The 22,010-nt window shown below is 33.7% G+C and overlaps 1 protein-coding gene across 1 annotated transcript in view; it reads right to left on the minus strand.

Annotated features, from left to right (window-relative positions):
• Nucleotides 1-18,546, minus strand: part of LOC111049640 — a 39,286-nt gene extending 20,740 nt beyond the window's left edge. The window contains exons 1-8 of the mRNA XM_039424626.1: nucleotides 18,334-18,546; nucleotides 14,490-14,683; nucleotides 12,745-12,814; nucleotides 9,810-9,996; nucleotides 8,087-8,174; nucleotides 6,159-6,297; nucleotides 4,474-4,656; nucleotides 2,863-3,045 (exon numbers count right to left, since the gene is read on the minus strand). Coding sequence (XP_039280560.1) covers nucleotides 2,863-3,045; nucleotides 4,474-4,656; nucleotides 6,159-6,297; nucleotides 8,087-8,174; nucleotides 9,810-9,996; nucleotides 12,745-12,814; nucleotides 14,490-14,683; nucleotides 18,334-18,366 — 1,077 coding nt within the window. The 5' untranslated portion in view covers nucleotides 18,367-18,546. The remainder of the gene's footprint in view (nucleotides 1-2,862; nucleotides 3,046-4,473; nucleotides 4,657-6,158; nucleotides 6,298-8,086; nucleotides 8,175-9,809; nucleotides 9,997-12,744; nucleotides 12,815-14,489; nucleotides 14,684-18,333) is intronic.
• Between the last annotated feature and the right edge of the window lie 3,464 nt (nucleotides 18,547-22,010).

The raw sequence follows: 22,010 nt of genomic DNA on the forward strand, positions 1-22,010 counted from the left end.
AAATTATTTATAATTCCTGTAGGAGTTGCTGGTCTCCTAGCGGGCGCCTACCCAGGTGGTGGATAGGGGAATGCCTCCGAGATATAGGTCGTACCGGGTAAATGAAACACCCGGGGTGGACCAAAACCAGCAACAAAACTGCTGCCTTGCAGACGGAGATCAGAAGGCTAAGGAGACAAAAGCCTAACAGAAAATTGACTGCCGCCTTGCAATCAAGTATTGGTTAACCAAAAGCTAGGGAAGAATACCCGAAAAAATCAAATTTCATTGTCAAACGATCAATTATTGCAGCATTGAAAATTACACCCCCTACATTAAAGCTGCTATAACAATGAAAGGGAAACTTGGAATAGTAAAATAATACATCATATCAAATAGAATTTAATGCTCTACAAACCTATAATGAACATTAATTTTTACGATGCATTATTGGAGTTTTATAAGCCCTGAAAGAGGAAAAAATTGGATACAAACTTGTCTTTTTACAAATTTACACCTTTAAGAGCGAATATCTCGAAAACTGTTGAAAACATCACAAAACTCCATTGTACAACAATTTTAGAGAATTTGAAAAGCTTCATTTTCGTATAGTTAGTCGTCAGTTGAACGCATTGTTCTCAATATACACAGTGAGTCATATGTATGGGAACCCTTCAATAAATTGGAGACTGTTGTAGATATAATACTGTAACTTTCAGGATAAGTTATTGGTCAAATACTCTACCTTTTGACGTACAACTGAATTTCAACCCCTCATAAGGGGGTTGTAACTCGAATATTTTAAATGTAAACACCCATTGTGTGGCACATCATTTTAAAGGTATTTTTAAAACAAGTAAGATTATATCAGTTGAAATGTTCTATGATAGTTTATCCAAAATGGCGGCTGATTTAAGTTTTAGTTTTTAAAGAAATAATTAATAAAGTTTAAAGTTTCAGCCGCCAGTTTGGATAATAGTATCATATTTTTATCCAAAATGGCGGCTGGTTGAAGTTTTAGTTTTTAAAGAAATAATTAATAAAGTTTAAAGTTTCAGCCGCCATTTTGGATAAAAGTATCATATCACATTTTTATTGAAGTCATCTTTCTCGTTTGGAAAAGGCGTTTAAAACGATATATCACACAATGGGTGTTTACATTCAAAATATTTGAGTAACAACTCCTCATTTCTTTAAAAACTAAAAATTCAATCAGCCGCCATTTTGGATACATGTATCAAAGAACATTTTAATTGATGTGATCTTTCTTGTTTTAAAAGGGCCTTTAAAACCACACAATGGATGTTTACATTTAAAATATCGAGTTACAACCCCTAAGTCACCCCTTATGAGGGGTTGAAATTCAGTTATATGCCAAAATGTAGAGTAGTCGACCAATAACTTATCCTGAAAGTAACAGTCTTATATCTACAACAGTCTCCAACTTATTGAAGGGTTCCCATACATATGACTCACTCTTTATAAGCGTTTAGACAAAAAAGGCAGCAGAGGCCATACAAGCTGAAAATAGATGAACTGAGGGAAAAACGTGAAAGGAAGAATAATATCAAGAGGCACTGGAAAATCTCATTCATATACCTGCACATGCATAGGAGGAAAATAGGACAACTGAAGAGGAACGGCAGGATCTGAAGAGAGGCCGCAGAGGAGACCATTGGATATAGCTCCCGGATGAGACGGGAGAGTTGGTTTGTTGATGAATGTGAGGAGGCTATACAAAAGAGAATCGAAGCCCGGAGACACTATATAGAAAGCCCAACCAGAGCAAAAAAGCAAACTACGAGATTCTAAGGAGAAAGGCCAAAAGTGAGATAAAAAGGAAAAGAGAATATTACAACAACAAAGTAACCACAATTCAACAGGATTTTGAAAAGAAATAACATCGTGAAGCATATAGAGGAATGATCCTGTTCAAGAAAGGATACAAGCCAAAAAAAACTAATTTTAAAGATGTGAATAGAAAAATAATCGGAAATAAAAATAGCATAAAGGAGCGATGGAAGACCTATTTCAGTCAGTTGCTTAGTCCAAGCCTAGACTAAATCACAGAATGAACTGCCAGACCAGAGATTAGAAATGATTGATGAAGAAATAATCATTGAATCATCCAAATTGGATGATATTGTCAAGGCCATGCAACCTTCAGTCTGCTATCAATACCAGGTCGTGAGTTCGAATCCCGCTGTGACGTTTGATCATCTCATATAATCACCCACACACTTCCCATTACCCACACACAAGCTAAACGCTCATGTGGGCATCATCCGCAATAAAAAAAATAGTAAAAAAAATGTTTGTGATTTTATATATTTAAAGCAATAATTATATTTCATATTTATAGATATCATTTTCCCTACAAGTATGAAGTAATTGTTTAGACGTAAAAACCACAACTATACATTATTATAAAAACATCCATTACAATAAATATACCACTATTTCAGCATACTAATTTGGAATTTGTTTTAGAATATTTTATTTTTCATTTTGTTATATTCACGTAGAAGAAAAACCACTTACTGCTTAGTTTGAAGTTAGAAAAATTAATTATTATAATTAGGTACTCGATCCTCGCGGTTTTCTCCTTGCTCTACATTATATACTTTCAATTTTATAATTTATAACTATATAACAATAAAAAATCACAATTCCCTTCTAACATTCATTTTTTATTTAATCACAACATTATACAAATTTTCAAGTCTGTCAGAGTGTCAACACTTGAAAGTTGGAGACATGTTGTATAGAAATGAAAAAATACTGTCAAAAGGGTACTTTGATATTGAATTTTTATTTACATATAAGTAGCCCTAAACAAGAAAGTGAACATTTAATATATACTAAGTATTTGTCATTTCCTACCATATTCGCTGCCTCTACGATTCTCGCGTCATCAACCAAATCCGCGTTTTTTAACACTTTGGAGACTTTTCTTTTATTCTCGACGATTTGCGCTGCATCGATAAGAAGTGTCATGCTTGATTTGCCAGGCTTCTTGTAGCTACTTCGGTATACATCTAATACCGTCGTTTCAATCGGTCTCATCTGAAAAAAATTAATTGCGGTCATATTTTAATTGGAATTGTTAGATTACAGTTTGATAAAACATCATAGATGAAAGTTTACAAATACAGGGAGGGAGAAAAGTCCGATAACGGCTTAACATCTCATACACAAAGGTAATTTGACGGTAGGTGTGATTGGGGATCCTACTCAAATTAAAAATAATACTTTACTATTGCTTTAAAAATCTGGTCCGCCATCTTGGAACCGCCATATTGAATGCAACTTTTTTTTTTAAATAGGTATATTGAATGCAACTTTTTTTTTTAAAAAAGGTGGTCATGCGATACATGATTTCAATACGGAATTTTAAGAAAAAAAGATTGGCGAAAACCGCATATCGATATTTCAAACCGTTTAGAAGATATTCACATTATTAATCAATACTATTCAAAGCAGAAAGGAGAGAAAAAAGTCCGAGAACGGCTTCAAATCTCATACACAAAGGTAATTTGATAGTAGGTGTGATCGAGGATCCCTCTCAAATTGAAAATACTACTTCACTATGACTTCAAAAATATGGCCCGCCATCTTGGATCAGCCATAATGAATGCAACTTTTTTTGTTTAAATAGGAAGGTTGTCATATGATACATGATATCAATACGGAATTTCAAGACAAAATGAATGGCGAAAACAGCACATCGATATCTCAAAACGTTTAGCAGATGTACACATTATTAATCAATACCATGCAAATCAGAAATAAAATGCATGAGTGTTATTGATTAATAATGTTGATATCTTCGAAATGGTTTGAGATATCGATACGCGGTTTTCGCCATTCATTATTTCTTGAAATTCTGTATTGAAATCATGTATCGCATGACCACCTTCCTATTTAAAAAAATAAAGTTGCATTCAATATGCCAAATCCAAGATGGCGGGCCAGATTTTTAAAGTCATGGTAGAGTACTATTTTCAATTTGAGTAAGATCCCCAATCACACTCACCTTGGTAAATGAGATATTAAGCCGTTCTCGGACTTTTCACCCACTCTGTATATTATAGATTATCAAGTTTTTGGTGAGGGCTACACTCATTTATCTGGAAGTTAAAAATCTAAGTGTTAATTATTGAATTAGAATTAATTGATTGATACCAATGAAAATAGGCCATGACCATCCTCGGTAGATTCAGAATCTTCAGGTAAAATTGCAAGTTAATCAGTTCAGTAGTTCAACCGTGATGAAGCGTCATTTGTGAATTTCCTATACCGTACATGTGTAAGACAATTCTTTCCTTCATCATATTTTAGATGATTCATTCATTTCTATCTTAATTTTTCCGTGGGGTTTTAGTAAAATATCTGGAGGTGTGCTTAGCCAGTTAATAAACTGAAGATGCATTTTTGTTACAAATTATCAAAGATTTTAGAAATTGAATGAACAGTAAATTAAGAACAGTTCACCTGTTGCATACTCGATGAATTGTCCACCTCTAAACCTCTAAGTCGTAATTGTGCAAAAAAGTCCGGTTTCTCGATTTTACGATACAATTTATCTGCGATTTCATCAACATTGATTGCACCTCCAAAACGTTCTCTCAGCACAAGTCTTTGCGAAACCCTCGCGTCTACATTTATCTTTTCATCCTAAAAACAAAAAAAATACCAGTTCCAATATTCAAATGAAAAAATATAAATTTCTATGAAATTCACAAAATAAAGAAACCTGATTTACATTATCATCTTGGAATCAATAAACAAACCATACATGAGACTGCCAGTTGCCGTTATTCACATGAAATCTGCCTTATAAATCAAATTATATGAAAATTACAAATCAAAATAGCCTTACATGAAAGTATAAAATCCAGTAACTATATATATTGGTGCTTGCAATTTAATATATTATTTGGATACATGAGAGAAGTCCAGAACCAAATTTTTATGCAAAATACAGAGTGGCCCAAAAACCTCACATTTTCGGATCCATTTTCTAGTTTTTATCTATTTCCGCCAAATCCAATAATCGAACAGAAAATTTGCTTTGCCTTTTTTTAGATTATAAATTTCTGAATAAAATGAGATTATTCGGAACTCTCTATCCCAATGAGTACTGAGTTATGATTTTCAAAAATGAGTAAAATTCAATAAAAAAAATCAATTTTCAAGAATTTTAGTTTTTGATCAACAATATATAATTCCGATATCTTCCGCTAGTTACCTTTTAGATATATAATTCAAAAACGCTCTGGGCGTATTTTTGTGCTCTAAATTTGAGATCAGGTAGAGCGCTTCATCTCATATAGATTTCCAGTTACACCTGACAACAATGCTCCTTGTATTATGAAAAACACCTAATTTTTAGCTTCAATCATAATCACCAACTACATTCTCCTCACATTGATATTCGCACAATGATACATGTATACGTTCATGAGATTATGAGTTCATGGAATCGCCCGTTTGATGCACTTCATTTCAGAATTTCCTAATAGGGAGGCGCACATGAGGACACCTCAAGGATCAAAATTTCACTTATAACTTTTGACACAATGATTGGATCATTTTCATTCATCTTCTCGGCTCGTCAAGGCGGTTCAAAATAAGTCAAATTCGGTCGAAAAATTGAAAATTTATTGTTGAGTGTACTTACGCCCATATTTCAATATACCAAAAACTGCCAATTTCTATATTCAAAGCTTGTGAATTCCGAGCATTGTGTCAAAAGTTATGTGTTTGAAATTTTGATCCTTGAGGTGTCCTTATACGCGCCTCCCCCAAACCAATCCAATGTTTAGTCAATTATGAGCAAAGTATAATGACTGGCTTATTCACATTGTACCAATAGTTTACAGCAACTAATCATGATGTGTTTTCGAGATAGAAATTTATATTTTTGTTAAACTTAGCCATTTACACAATTATCTCCACCAGCGGTCAAACACTCTTTCTTTTGCTGATGGTGCCCCAATAAGACTTGAACTTTTTTCCGGACTTTGAGTTTCAACATTATTATAATTCTATATAGAGAAAGACAGTTTGATAATCTTGGACATGCCTCCAATTAAGGAATCGAAGTGAATTAAAGAAGAATATACAAAGATCGAGAACAAACCAGTATAGTAAGAATGGAACACACATTCACTTACCAAGTAGGTTTCCATATGCAATGGACATATCCACTGGGTTTCCTTGCCATAGATAAATGTGTAAGGCACATCAAAGCAGTCGCGGTGGAAGAAGAGATTGCAAAAATTGCACTTCATCATTTTATTGCACAGTTCTAGACTGAAAAAAACCATTTGAATGTCAAAATATTTTTATCAATTGAAACGATAAATTTCCATCAAAGTTTAATACATAATATTGGCTAAAAGTCAGCCAATGATATTTAGAGCTCTTATTTCTAAATTCTAAAAGAGAATTCCTAAACTCGTTTCAAATTCGTACTTTCAAAATCAAACCATTATCATTGTGGAAAAAATCGAAAATAAATTTCAGAATGAGAGAACGAGCTCAAATCGTAAAAGAAAGAGAATGCACATTCAAATTATATTATTGTACATATACACATATTTACATGTTACGGGAATGAGGCCTGGATACACTACAGAAACGAAGGCCCAACATACGGGTGGCTTAATCAACTGATCAGCATGAGTTTCTGTTCCACAGCTGTTTCTATTGGAATAATGTTATTTGTTTTGTACCTACTTTCTAGATCCTATAAACAATTCCTAACATTGGATTTATAGTTGAAATCTAGGATATTCTTAAGGTTTATAGAATATAATATGATTGTTTTCAGTGAAGTTTGAACTCAGTTTTTAAGGCTGTCTTAAGGTTTTTGGTAACTTTGTACTGGTGAAATTTCCAGTTTTACAATTTGGATACTATCAAGTTATCAAAATAAAAACTCTTGGGATTTTTTTTATTACTTCTTGAGATATGAGCGCCTTAAGATTAAGGGCCGTATGCAGATGCTCGATTTAAACTGCGTCTAGAGTAACTTAAACGTATTCAAACTTAAACGCCGTTTAAACCACCAATCGGTATGCTGAATAGAAACGAGTTCAACGGTTAGTTTAAACGGCTTTTTTGAGGCTTAACTATGAGTTGGCTGACCTGAACATAACGTGAGCATTAATAGTTTTGGCATTGATCATATGATTTGGAAAGTAGGCCTATTTCGAAGACGTATGGGAGAAACAATAATGTACACAACAAATTATTTTCCAAGCTCTTGAAAAACTTCTTTTTTTAAATCCATTGTAAACAGTCGGCATTGTTTGAAAGGGAAGTATTAATGCTGTTTATGAGGAATGCTGACAATTTAAAAATTGGATTTCACTACATTTATGAAGTCTTCAAATAAATTAAAGAATTAACTGTCAGTTAACTGATTCATTTCATCATGTCTATTATTATCTTCAAGTATGAAAGCTTCACTAATTTGTAGATCATTATTATTAAAAATACTTTGAAATAATTTATGACAGCAACATTCTCTATTAGTCATAAAATTAAGGTAATGCTCAATACTGGCTCGCTGCTCTTCACGTTTACGCAAATTGCTAGTTTAAACGCCTAAACTTGGGCGTTTACATTTGAGCCACTTTAAACTGAGTTTACTGGCTAAAGATGGAACCAGCATACGGATTCAAGGTTTAAACTCAAGTTCAAACCATTGATGATGGGCTAGACGCAGTTTAAACCGAGAATCTGCATACGGGCCTTACTGTTCTAAACAGATCATTTCAAATTTGGTAACAGTTAAATTCATGAAATTTTGAGGATACATTCCTCACAGTATTGTTGATTAAATACATTTTTTCTGAAAAAGTTAATTTTTAAATAAATCAATTCGAATTGTCTTTCACATCAAGGCATTACCCGTCCAACGGGGTTGACAGGCGCATGTCTCTCAACTTCTGATTTATAATAGCTTAGCACGATCACGGAACCAACCGTTTTTCAAATTATTATTATTTTATTGAAGTGAATTTGTGACATAGTGTGTTGAAACAATAAAATAGAAAAAGAATTTGATGGGATAAGGATTAGGTTGTGAACTCACTTATCACACCAAAAGCACTTGGCTCTATCATTTGGACCTCTCCTCTTTTCATTCAACAGCTTCTTACGCTTCCGACCCTTCGTGAGCGCTGTGAAAAAAAACAATGAAATAAGGAGTGTCCTACAAAGTGAATGATTTAAAATCACAATTTCTTTCAATTCATTCAACTAAAATTATCCGCTATTGTTGTTTATTCAAGTTATACAGGTATAAGTAATTAGTAATGTTGCATCTGTACTAATATAATCTGTATCTGTACTGTAATATAATTGTATTAGTTTTCAATCGATCAAATCCAATTACAATCCTCACTCTGCACGTACATCAGAGATATCAAATAACGTTTTTATAAGTGATAAGTCTAGTTTGAAAAAAACTGATTTTCGAATGTAAATTGACTCATTAAAAGACATAGATTTTATTTATTGTTGAACATGAAAAACACAACAGACTTTCAATTTTCTAGGAAAAACTTATGACCACCATAAAAAGCATGTATCAAATTCTATGGAGTGAGGCATAATCCATTGCAGAACTGATTTTTTTATCTCCCTATTTTTAGGAATTCAAAAGATTGAATAAACAATGGGTAAAAGGAAGGAGACGGGGCCGCCGAAAGCAATGGAGGAACAGGTAGAAGTTCTAGTGACCCTTAAGTGGTATTGTTAATGAATTTCGACATTTTCGTGGTCTATTGTTAAGGATTCCACTCCAAGGAATAAATTGGTGACCCAGTCTGATTACTTAAAGGCATTTTCAGCTGTAAACCAGTGGTAGCCTACATTGATTGGATAAACAAACACATTACTCACGATTATAAGTACAAATTTACTCAAAATAAGAACGTATTATTTTTTATAAAGATTTTTTAAGAAGACTTGTGTCACGAACACACGCCGTATGCTTTCCATAAGCTGATGCTATAATTATCATACTATACATTATATTGAATTATTTGATAATTATATTCATACAAATAAATAATATAATACGCATATCATCAGCTGATGAATAGCGCACGTGATGTGTAACCACGAATTGTAAGCTCAATCACAACATCCCAACTAGAAAGGGAGAATGAGCTTCTCAGAAGTCCAGAAAAGCAAGAATCTGCAGAAATCTCTCAGTTTGCAATTTCATTGGGCTGGAAAGTTATAGCAAAATATTCTGCGAATTCCTCCACTTTTCCACTGTCCTTTCGAGCCATGATCTATTAGTCTTTTTCAATGGTGGTATCTGTGATGTTGTCATTATCAATTTTTTCGCAGTCTTCCAGAGTGCATAGTCTGTATCCTCAACGGCTGTCAAGTTTTGTAGATAGGTGTTGAAAGTTTTTTCTTTCCAGTTTTTAATCTCCCTTCTCAATTGTTGATTCTTGAGAATTTATACATAAGCCCAAGGAACAGGACACAGAAAATATCACAGAAGTTAATAAAACCACGATGTAGATATGACAATGTAGTGGTAGCTATTGAATGGTGCAGACCGAGAACAGTCAATGACACACTTTTTATCTCGTCTTTTCATGATTAATCAAGTTTTAAATATACAGTGTTAGAAATATTTCTTAAATAATCTGATGAAGTTTGTTGTTTTTAAAAGAAGTATAAAGTGTTTTCCTCACAAAAGGGTACTATTTTCATTTCAATTAAAATTGATTACTAAACGTAGCCCTTGTTATTTTTATAGGTTAATATTGTTTTTATTCATCCAGATTATTTACCCTTGTCATCTCCGGGCATAGGGATCAGATCAGTTTTATGTTTGTCTATGCTGAAAGCAGTTGAATTTGTAGCCTGCAACGTTTGCATGTATTTCATCAATGCCTGTTCCACTTTGAAAGTCTGAAACTCATCCTTTTTGTTCTTCTTTGAAGCGCCTTTCTTAGTGTTCTTTTTTCCTTTGTTCAACTGGGAACAAACAAATCTGGTTTGAAAAGTCATCAAAATCAAAATTATCAATATCATTAGTTACAACGGCAAAATTAACTATCAACAATTTGATATCAGATTAGACCCAGTGCCTTGATACAAGTTGTAATCTACTTAAAATGAAAGAACGTTTATAATAATATATAGACCTATGTATCATTTATATTTTGGTAATTATTCAGAACGGAATTTTACATCAAAATGTAATATTTCAGATGTAATTGTAATGTATTTGTATTTGATTGACAAATTAATATTTGAATCTGACATATTAGGAACCATATTAGATCTCTTCTTTTAAATAATCTCTTTCAATTTTCGAATTCATGGAACATACCATTCAGGCTGGGTAATGGTGGGTATAGATCTTATATAAAAACATAAAAATAAAAACGAGAACATTACCAAAAAAGAGAGTTGATTTTAGTACATTCATCGATATATACTTCGGTATATTAACTCATAATGTATTTAGTATATTCATAATGACCATTTGGATAGGTGGCCTGAGTGCAGTCGACGGAGGTTCAGTAGGATGATTCATGACGACGATTTATCATATTTCAACCACTTATGTTTAGAGCTTGCGTCAAACCATGAATATTTGTGATTTTTGCTACGAAGAGAGAGAGTAAGAAACTTTACTAAAAATGTAAATGAACGTGATGTAATATGTAAATGAATGTGATAAATTAGTTTATCTACTTTACCAACTTTGGACATTATTATAAGAAATCTTATTATCCTAATTTTTCTATCACACTTCAATGAACTTCTGTTTATTTCTTAACAACTTACACATTTTCAAAACAACTTATTCATTTGAGTTCATTCCAGAAACTAAATGTTCATTATTGTCAAATATGTTACTTCAATGAATAATATTTCAAACACATGATAATAAGTTGCAAAATAAAATATTTCCTACATTATAGAACTGAAATGCGGGTAGAAAGAAGCTGAGGAGGAAATACCGTTAGAGGGATTTGACTATACTATTACTGACAGACGACGAAATATAGCTGACGATGTTATAGGTTAATACAGTAAAAGATTATCAGTGAGTGCCGTACAAACTGCAATTGCTGATGTATATTGCTTAAAACTGGAATTTCATTTCAATAATAAAAATATCTGTTTTTTTTTTGCTTTCTACCAGATATTAGAATGCGACATTCAATTATTTTTAGAAGACTCAATGGACGACTACATTAACCAATTTAATAGAGACACAAAAATTATTTGGACTTCAACTTTTATTAGAAGATACTCCGAACAATGACACTTGACAACATTGATAGGAGCAAGACTCATTCAGTGCATTAACAAACCAACAATGGTAATTGAAAATAATAAATATTGTATGGATAATTTTTATACAGTTTAATGATATGATGAATGAGCGATCAGCTGTTTTGCAATCGCACTTGACGGATCGCTACAGCATAGGACTAACTATTAATTTTGACAATTTTACACAAACTGACATGACTGGCACTGAAACATACCACTATACCACATACCATTTAACTTGGAGCTGAAGAGAAACTACTGTATCTTCATACAATAAGTCACAAAAATCGAAAGAATTCAAAATGAACGTACTATCAAAACAAATACAACCAGTGGCAGAATCATCCGAAATTGTTTTAGTAATTGATAAACTAGTTGGAAGGAAGAAATGCAAAAAAGAGAGCTTTCCATTAGATGATTATTTTGTCCAATCCACCACATACACCTCTCACTGTCTGCAGAGATGTAGTAAATTACTTCAAAATTTGTTTGCTGCAGTAGGAGAAAATCTAGCTGTTGTAGTAGAAAATGACCACGGAGTTTCTTTTTTGTACATTATTTGCGCCCTGACTATTACATAGAAAACAAATTCGAACAATACGTGAGCTCACTAACCTGACGTTTTTACAAAAATTCATTAATGCTACTATCACCTGCTCTAGTATCTTTCCCATAGTTGAGTAGATTAATTTTCGAAAAACAACTTTTTATATCTGCAGTAAATTTTATATTGTATTTTGAATATGTTGTACATTTTATTTGATTGCTTTTATTTGAGTATTTTGAAGTGAATACCATTTACTCATTTATCTCAGTCCTGTACAAATTATTACCGTATCAAGATTGATAAACTGATAAAAGACTTAATTATTGAAAAAAAGAATAATCAATCCCTGCTAAAGTATGTGAGAAAGATGTTATTTCTAAAACATTCACATTTCAGTACAGAGCCTTGAAATAATATGTATTCCTAGATATTGTATTTTAATTTCTTCTCAGTTAGGCTAATTGAAGATTCAATTCTTTATAATAATCTATAAAAAAAACAGCCAATGTCGGTAGTGGGTTATAGAGTATAAAATAAATTTATGTTAAAAATAAGTTACTGTTTATTAATCATTCAGAATTACACAAAAAGTACCACAGGCTTACGCCCAAAAACGGTTCCAATTCTAAATTTTACAACAGTCCATATGTAGCTAGGTTATGTGCCACTTCAACGTTCTTCAATTACACACTAAATTTACAATTCAAAACACATAAAAATCATTTTTAAATTAAAAAAAAAAACTTCTAAATGGAATTAAATAAATTACAAATATTCAGAAGGAAGTTAGTTTGGAGGTTAGTAATAATAGTCGAGATAAACGATAACACTGTTGAGCTTTAGAGGAATTGATAACTGGAGAATAAAAATGTTTACTAAATGCCTACCTTATGAACCGTGCATTTTTGGCATGTCCACTCGCCAGCAGGTATTTTTTCGTCCTCCAGAGGGGGGAAACTGTGGAAAAACAAATTTTTTATAGGAATAAAAATGTTTAGAAACTCGACTGTTCATAACTGAAAATGATTCCATCATCTCTATCCAAATGACAGTCAACACATTTTCAGTCTGCCAAATCACTCCCATAAAACAGTCGAGAACTATCAATCTCCAACTCCAAGATTAACCTATTTTTATATTCAATTGTTTTCCTGTTCATTTGAAATGCTATTTGTACTATTGTATTATTTTAGCTGAAGAGGATTCGAGGATGTAGAGTTTAATTATGTTTTGCTCTTAGTATTGTATAGAAATACTTTCTACAATGAAATAGTTGCTTTATAATCAACTTGAATATACGATAGTACGTCCAGAAAGTAAGTTCCGTTTCAATTTATACCTATCCACTGCAGCGCTGCGATCGCAGTTCCGCACATGCACGGTAGACGCTCTGTATCAAGAAGAAACATGCACCATTTGCGCTGTCAGCCACGTACGCTTTGTTGTGCTTGTTTACAATGTCGGTGTTGATTGAAAATCCCGCCGCTTGTGAAATCAGGTCTGTGATTCGTTTTCTGAATGCAAGGAAAGTGAAACCAAGTGAAATTTATCGGCAAATTTGCGATGTTTATGGACAAAGTGCGATGAGTGATTCAATGGTGAGAAGATGGGTCCGACAGTTCAATGACGGACGTAGTGATGTGCACGATGAAGAACAAAGTGGGCGTCCATCTTTGGTTACAGAAGAATTGGTTCACGCGATTGATGACAAGATCCATGAAAACCGAAGGTTTACAATTAGTGCTCTCGAGATGGAATTTCCCCAAATTTCATGATCACTAATGCATGAAATTGTTACCGGAAAACTGAAATTTTGTAAACTTTGCTCACGTTGGGTACCAAAGATTCTTACTGACCAACCCAAAACAAAACGGATGGGTTGTGCACTTCAGTTTTTGACCCGTTATGCTGAAAGCGGCGAAGAATGTCTGACACAGATATTCACAGGAGATGAAACTTAGGTTTCTTACGACACTCCTGAAAGTAAGCGGCAATCAATGGAATGGAGGCACACTTCATCCCCAGCAAAGGTTAAGCAGAAGCAAATCTTGACCCCTCGCTGTCAAAAGGTGTTGTTTTTCTTCACGACAACGCACGACCACACACTGCAAATGTGAAGAAAAACCTCCTACAGGGATTTGGCTGGAACGTGTTTGACCATCCTCCTTACAACCCTGACCTCGCTCCTAGCGTCTTTCATCTGTTCTTACATCTCAAGTCTTTCCTTGGCGGTTAACACTTTAACAATGACGACGAGCTGAAAGAAACTGTTTCCAACTGGTTGAAGACACAGGCGGCAAATTTCTATGAAGAAGGTTTACAAAAACTTGTGCCACGCTATGACAAATGTCTGCAAAATGTCGGTAGTTATGTGGAAAAGTAGTTTAAGAGTTGTAGAATTCTGTGCAATAAATAAATTTTCTGTATCTGTACACAATTTAATTTTATTACCAAACGGAACTTACTTTCTGGACCTACTATACTCAATTGAGATTTTTATCAACTAGAAAAAATATTAATAGAGCACAACTCTCATCCCGCGTACAAATTTTCATTTGCTGCACTTGTTGCAAGTATATAATGATGCATATGCATACAGTTGCATGTTTGAGAAGATAAACTATCAACTCACCAGCACACTAGATGAAATGACGCTGAACAGGAGTCACAGCATATGAGCTCGCCTCCACCATTACACAAATCACACGTGTCATGATTATGCCCTCGGCCATGAAGCTTATAGTAGCGACGAGGAACCCTCGTTGTTCGAGTCTGCATACCTTCGCGGTCTCCTCCCTTCGGGATTCTTATGAGATCCATTACTTTCTGTTGCGAAAATACACAAACGTTTAATGAAAAACTACATGAGCATTAACTAAATAAGCATTCAGAAATGCGAAATGCGAATATTTTTCAGTCAATGGAAAACCGTTTGAGGGCATGTATCCAAGCAGGTGGACGGCATTTCGAGCAAATTATTTGAAGTTTGGCTATGTTTTCCAATCTGTTAATTGTATTCATTTTTTTTTGTATTTTTCTTTCAGAATGTATTGAAGTTTCTGTATTAATGTAAATAACAAATCTTTGCCTAGTTTTTCTCTACTCAAGTGAAATAAATTACAGTTATTCTAAACTTATGCCAAGACCAAGAGGGTTATGCAACATTAATTATTGTGTGAAATAATCTAAAATAGCTTACGAATGACATGCAGAGCAGAGGAAGACTCTCGCATTGTTGTGACAGACTTTAGCCGCATGCCTTGGCATGCATTGCAACTAACCCCGAGCGGTGTCCTATCACTAAAGCTGCCATATCTCAGTTAATATTGGTCCAATCTTAAAAAATGAATTGATAGGTAATTAAATTTACTAAAAAAAGTTATTCCTCTATTTTTTTGTAAAACCAACGGTTTATGAGTTATTTAAGAAACAAAATTTTAGATTGTCGCTATTTTTTTTATGAGTTTGAAAAATTATCATAATTTTTTTATTAGCTTTGTCTAGTTGTTATAAATGATTGTGCAAAGTTTCAATTTTGTATGTTCAACCATTATCTAGAAAAAAAATGGCAGCTGTGTGAGTTACTGAAGACTTCCGGACAATTTAAATATGATATTTAGATATGTTTCTTACCCAGGAACAATGCCCTAGACCTAGAATGTTTGTAGGGAGTTCGTAAACACCCTGTATATCTGTCAATAATGTTATAATTCTTTAACAATTTAGAGTTGGTGAAAATAGGACAAGGAAGAAAGGAATAAGAAGTACATTAGGTTGAGCAAACGAACTAAAAATTAAATTATCTATTCAAAATTCCTTAGAAAAAAATTTTGAAAGGTGTGTGCAAGTACAACTGTATAACTATTATTAGTTTCAAAGCTAGTACAGCTAGTACAACTATTATTAGTTTCAAAACTATTTTGAAACCAATAAACTCCTGGATATGGAATGGCATGGGTATAGAAAAACAGGTCTGCAGTAACTGCTGTGATTGAATGTGTAGAATTTATTTCAAAGAAAGTAGACAATATTGTTGCACCTTCCTTGATTTGACAAAAGCGTTTTATAGCGTTGATCGTAGTATACTATTGGAAAAACTTGAAACTTATGGAATAAGGGGTAAAGAGCCTAGTTGGATAGTCATATTTAGAAGGCAGGTGACAGTATGTGAATATCAAACATTTCAATGAAAATAGCCTGTATGACATTAGATCTAGTATAAGGTATATTAAGACTGTGCAAAGGCTAAAAATAAACTTTCTACTGGTGATATTTTTTAAAGTTTTTCGATTTGTATATCAAGCTATCAAAATTAAAAAGTTTTCTCGGGAATACATTTTTTCCGATCATTACTTTTTGAGATATGAGTGCCCAAAGTTTATATTTTTGGGACGGAACATTTCAAATTCGGTAAGAGATAAATCAATGAAATTTAGAAGATAGATTCTCCATGGTATTGTTGATGTAGAAAAACAAAAATTTTATAAAAATATCAATATTCGAGAGAGTTATTCAATTTGATAGTTATTCAAGTTATTCAACTTAACTTTTAGTTAAGTTATTTTTGATAAATTGAATAATTTTAGGAAATTTTTTTGTTTTACTAGATCTTAGTCCAGTCACTATATACATTGGTGCATGAAATTTATATTGTAGTTCTGATTTTTCAATATATTATTTGGGTACATAAGAGAAGTCCAGAACCAATTTCTTCATGCAAAATTTCCTTGTGCTAGATACAGGATGGCCCAAAAACCACGTATTTTCGGCTCATTTTCCAGTTTTCAGCTATTTCTGCCACATATCTCGTAATCGGACAAAAAATTTGCTCTCACCGTTTTTTAGATTATAAAATTCTGAATAAAATGAGATCATTCGGAACTCTCTATCTCCAATGAGTACTGAGTTATGATTTTTCAAAAATGAGTGAAATTTGAAGAAAAAAATCAATTTTGATGAATTTTAGTTTTTGATCAACAATATCATACGACTGTTAGCATTTAGATGTATAATTCAAAATTCCTCTGAGCGTATTTTTGTGCTCTACAATCTGAGATCATGTAGAGCGCTCTATCTCATATAGATTTCCAGGTACACCTGACAACAATGCTCCTCGTATTGTGAAAAACACCTAATTTTCAGCTTCAAACATCATCACCAACTACATTGTCCTCACATTGATATTTCGTACAACGACATAAGTTCATAAGATTATGTTCTATGAGAATCACCCTTAGATGCACTTCATTTCAGTATTTCCTAGTGGAGAGGCGCGCTTAAGGACACCTCAAGGATCAAAATTTCAAACACTTATAACTTTTGACACAATGCTCAGATTTATATCTTAAACACTTCATTCTTCTCGGCTCGTCAAGGCGGTCCAAAATCATGCATCATAAGTCAAATTCGGTCGAAAAATGGAAAATTCATTCTTGAGTGTACTTAAGCCCATATTCCAATACACAAAAAATGGCAAATTTCTATATTCAAAGCTGCATGTCTTGTGAAATACTTCTAATAAAATTTCCAAACCTAGTGAGGGTGTGAAAATTGTCCCCCTCTACCCACTCCAATAAATAATACTTTCGATTCCAATACTAGGCTATTAGAAAGTTACAGAACATTTTAAAAATGGCGATTTCAGTTTTTACTTTTTTCCGTGATTGTCTAAATATTCATACATCTAAATGCTAACAGTTGTATGATATTGTTGATCAAAATCTAAAATACATCAAATTTGATTTTTTCTTCAAATTTCACTCATATTTGAAAAAATCATAACTCATTACTCAATGGAGATAGAGAGTCCCGATGATCTCATTTTATTCAGAATTTCATGATCTAAAAAAAATGGCTAGAGCAAATTTTTCTGTCCGATTACGAGATATGGCAGAAATTGCTGAAAACTGGAAAATGAGTCGAAAATACGAGGTTTTTGGGCTATCCTGTATCTAGCACAAGGAACTTTTGCATGAAAAAATTGGTTCTGGACTTCTCTTATGTGCCCAAATAATATATTAAACAATCAGAACTACAATATAAATTATTGCAAGCACACTCCCTCTTTTATGTCAATATTGACTGGACTATCTACAATACCGGGTACCATGAAAAATAATTCATCCTTCAAATCTCATGGATTTACCTCTCACCGAATTTGTAATGTTCTGTTCCAAAAATTTGAACTTTAGGCTCTCATATCTCAAAAAGTAATAAAAAAAAATGTTTTCCTGAGAAGACAAGACAGACAGACAGTAGGCATAGTTCACTAAATACTAGATTAATTAGATTACTACTACTATTGAGCTTAAGGAATAAACTGAATTGGTGAACCAATACTGATAATTAGTTTTCAGTAGACATTGTGCAAGTTAAAATATTATTTGTAGTATAAAACATTTTTGAACATTGTGTCACATTTATAGGCTAGTAGCCTAAGTTAATGGAAGAATATTGATGGTAGGAGGCTTACTTACTGGCATTAGTGACACAAACTCCTCCCGCGACATTTTTAATTAATTGAAGCAATAATGCTATCACCATAAAAATTAAATTGGACTTTACACAGCTTTTATAAATTAATATCCATTAATATGTGATCATCACAATCAAATCTGTAGACAACAAACAACATGAAAGAAGAAAGATTAATGCGGTAGCAGCTTCTCTTTGTCTCAGAAACAGAGTAACGGCCAGCAACAGTCACAGTTATCACATAGTTATTCAAAAGTATTCTTTGAGTATCTATAGTGAGGTTCACGTTATAATGGTAGAGTTTGATTTGCAATGGTATTGCTATCCTTGTCTATCGATTAACAAAGCAGAGGGCGCTATCTCTTTCACGCATTGCGATGTTGCCACATCGTTTGTCAACAATGTAGAAATTCAACTAATTGACAAAATATTTCATCTCAATCATAAAAATTTATTATCACATCTTAAAGAAATATATATTCGACAGATAAAATATGATTTTTAAAATCTATTTTCAAAAATAATGAGCAGTTAAATTCATCAGATATACCAGTATCAGCTGTTTTGGTCGCAAGGCTGAGATCTGGCAACCCTTTTCTCCAATCTTTCTACACTTCCATCACAACGTGGACCTCACTATACCAGCTGATTGTGTGTCGGCAAGATTCGACTTGCGCATCAAAAAATGGATATGTTTAGCTCTAGAAAATGAACCACATGTTTATGTTTTGTTCTGAAGATGAATGAACAAACCACTCACTGTCTCAGACAGCACCGTATCGCGCATGCGTTAGCAACGGGGTTTTCCTGTTCCATTCAGTTAGATCTTTGAATGTAACGTTCTTTGTGATGATGGTTACCGAGCACTGTAACTGGAGCCAGTCGTCATTCTATTTCATGAAGATGTTATTATCCAATGATAATTTATCATTAAATTCAATATAATAATCAATATATTATCATTTTATTTAATAAAATAAAGAGTACTTTTGAAAAATATAATTAATAAAATATAACAGTTGTTATTTAACTGATGTTAAAAAACACTATAACTAAGTCAGCATATTGTCATTTTAAAACAAAAACCGAACCCTTAACCTCCCCTTTTACATTTAAAACATCAATAAACATAACTATTTGAAAAACCTCTAATCCCTTCCAGCATATTGCAATTTCAAAGCAAAATCCTAACCTATCTTTCCACCTTTGAAATATCAAAAAGCATAATTCTACCTGGACCCTAGCCCTTAATACCTTAATACCTTCAGCTTCATCCATTACCCACAATTGTAGGATCGATGGCGTCAAAAAATCAAAACACGTACAAACACATGAAAAAAAAACTGTAACAGTTCAGATGGCAGTGATCCAGTGCTCATGCTCTCAATAAAAATTCAAATTATCACTCATAAATTCGTTCACACTGTAGTATGCCTTTGCACACAGTAGCTTCCGGACGGTTCTCCTGAAGGCGGCCTCATCCAATTGCTTCACACTATTAGGCAGCTTGTTGTAGAATTTCAGGGCTGAAATCCTGTAACTGGCCTGTGATCGGTGGACGCGTCTCCTGGGGATATCCAACAGCTCACTGCGCCTGGTGTTGTGGCGGTGGATGTCACTACGAGCAGCTAGAGTATGCTGTATCTTCTTGACATACACCAAGCACAGGAGGATGTAATGGCTGAAGACAGTCAGTACACCAAGGCGAGCAAAGATGGGCTTGCAGTGGGCAAGATGATCGCTGCCTGTTATAATTCTTATAGCCCTCTTTTGCAGTCTCAGCACATCAGCAGCCCCCGCTGAATGACCCCACAGAAGCAAGCCATAGGTAATGTGGCAATGGAAGAGCGCATGTTACATCATTATCAGGTACTTCTCAGTCACCAGGCCCCTCATCTTGAGCAGCAGAAAGCAAATGCGGGAGAGTCGACTGGTTACTTGCTGTATATGACTGTTCCAGCTGAGTTTGCTGTCCAAGACAAAACCCAGCAGCTTCACTGGATTCTGAGGGTCACGCGGCTCACGTGACAAGCTGCAGATGATCCTTTGGGTCTTGTCCTCATTCAGCTGGAATCGATTAGCCAGGAACCATGAAGTGGCAGACTGAGTATGCTCCGCAGATGCCTCCAAAACCCGCTCAAGCTCAGCACCCGATGACAGTAGAGATGCATCATCCGCGAACATCAGAGAGGAACCGTGGTCGTCTAGCTTATTGCAATTTTAAAGCAAAAACCTAACCTAACCTTATGGAACATTATTGTTCATCCAAAAAAACCTAATTACTAACCCCTAACCCCTTCACATTAAATAATTTAGATTTCAAAGCAAAATCCTAACCCCCTAACCTATCCTTTCACATTTGAAACATCAAAAAACATAACTCTAACTGCACCCTAGCCCCTTCTAGCATAATGCAATTTCAAACCAAAAACCTAACCTATCCTAATTAAACATTATTAAATATAACCTAAATAAAACCTAACCTCCAACATTTTCACATTAAATACTTTAGATTTATTCGTCATCTTTAGAACAAAACATAAACATGTGGTTCATTTCGTGAACATGTTCACAAACATTTGGTTCAAAGCAAAATCCTAACCCTAGTGGAAGAGATCCATAGAAATCGATAGAAAAACTCTATTGATATCAATATATGCTCATGGATATCAATACGTGCTCATGGATATTGATAGAAATCCATGGATACCAATAGAAATCACAGTAAATACAGTCAATGAGCTTATATTGATATCACTACAAGTTTAGTGATATCAATAGAAGTTCATGGATACCAATAGAAATCACGGTAAATACAGTCAATGAACTTATATTGATATCACTGCAAGTTTAGTGATATCAATAGAAGCTCATGGATATCAATAGAAATCCATGGATACCAATAGAAATCACGGTAAATACAGTCAATGAATTTATATTGATATCACTACAAGTTTAGTGATATCAATAGGAGTTCATAGATATCAATACACATCACGGTAAATACAGTCAATGAACTTCTATTGATATCACTGTACCTACATTGGTTTATGAAAAGTTTAACATCATCAATCATACATGGCCAGTAGTATTTCTGTTTAAGTTTTGCGAGATTTTCATTAATACCTCGATGGCATGTTTTACCTACATGGTGTTGTGCAATTATCTCTTGTTGCTCTTCAGTTTTAGTTACATCAATAACGAACTTAGAATATATTTTAATGGTAATGGTCGCAAAGTGTTCGCGAATCAAGGAAGTGAACCGTGTTTGAAAGTCTGTAAATGAGCGTTCTGGTATACCGGTACCTGTTCCTTTACAAAAAAGTCCATAAAGGCGTCGAAATAAATGGTTAGCTGATTCTTATTAAATATTTTTTGGAATGTGGGATCGTCTGTACCTCGTTTGATAATTATTTGATTGTGTTCAACATTAACGATCTTGTCCTCATCCATGATTGCAATATGATTATTATCTGAACTAAGTTGACTGTGTACCGTTTGAGTACAGTACTTACATTTGTCATTATTGGGAATTTCAGGTTGTCAGTAGTGGGTTAGATCACTGAACTCTATACCAACTGGAATGGACTAGCAACACAAAGAAAGTGAGGCAGCTGGTAAAGATAGGCAACCCGCATTGCTGTGGATTCGTCATTTTGTAACACATTGGCTCTTATGG

The sequence above is a fragment of the Nilaparvata lugens genome, chromosome 3 (genome assembly GCF_014356525.2).
Source record: "Nilaparvata lugens isolate BPH chromosome 3, ASM1435652v1, whole genome shotgun sequence".
Taxonomy (NCBI): Eukaryota; Metazoa; Arthropoda; class Insecta; order Hemiptera; family Delphacidae; genus Nilaparvata; species Nilaparvata lugens.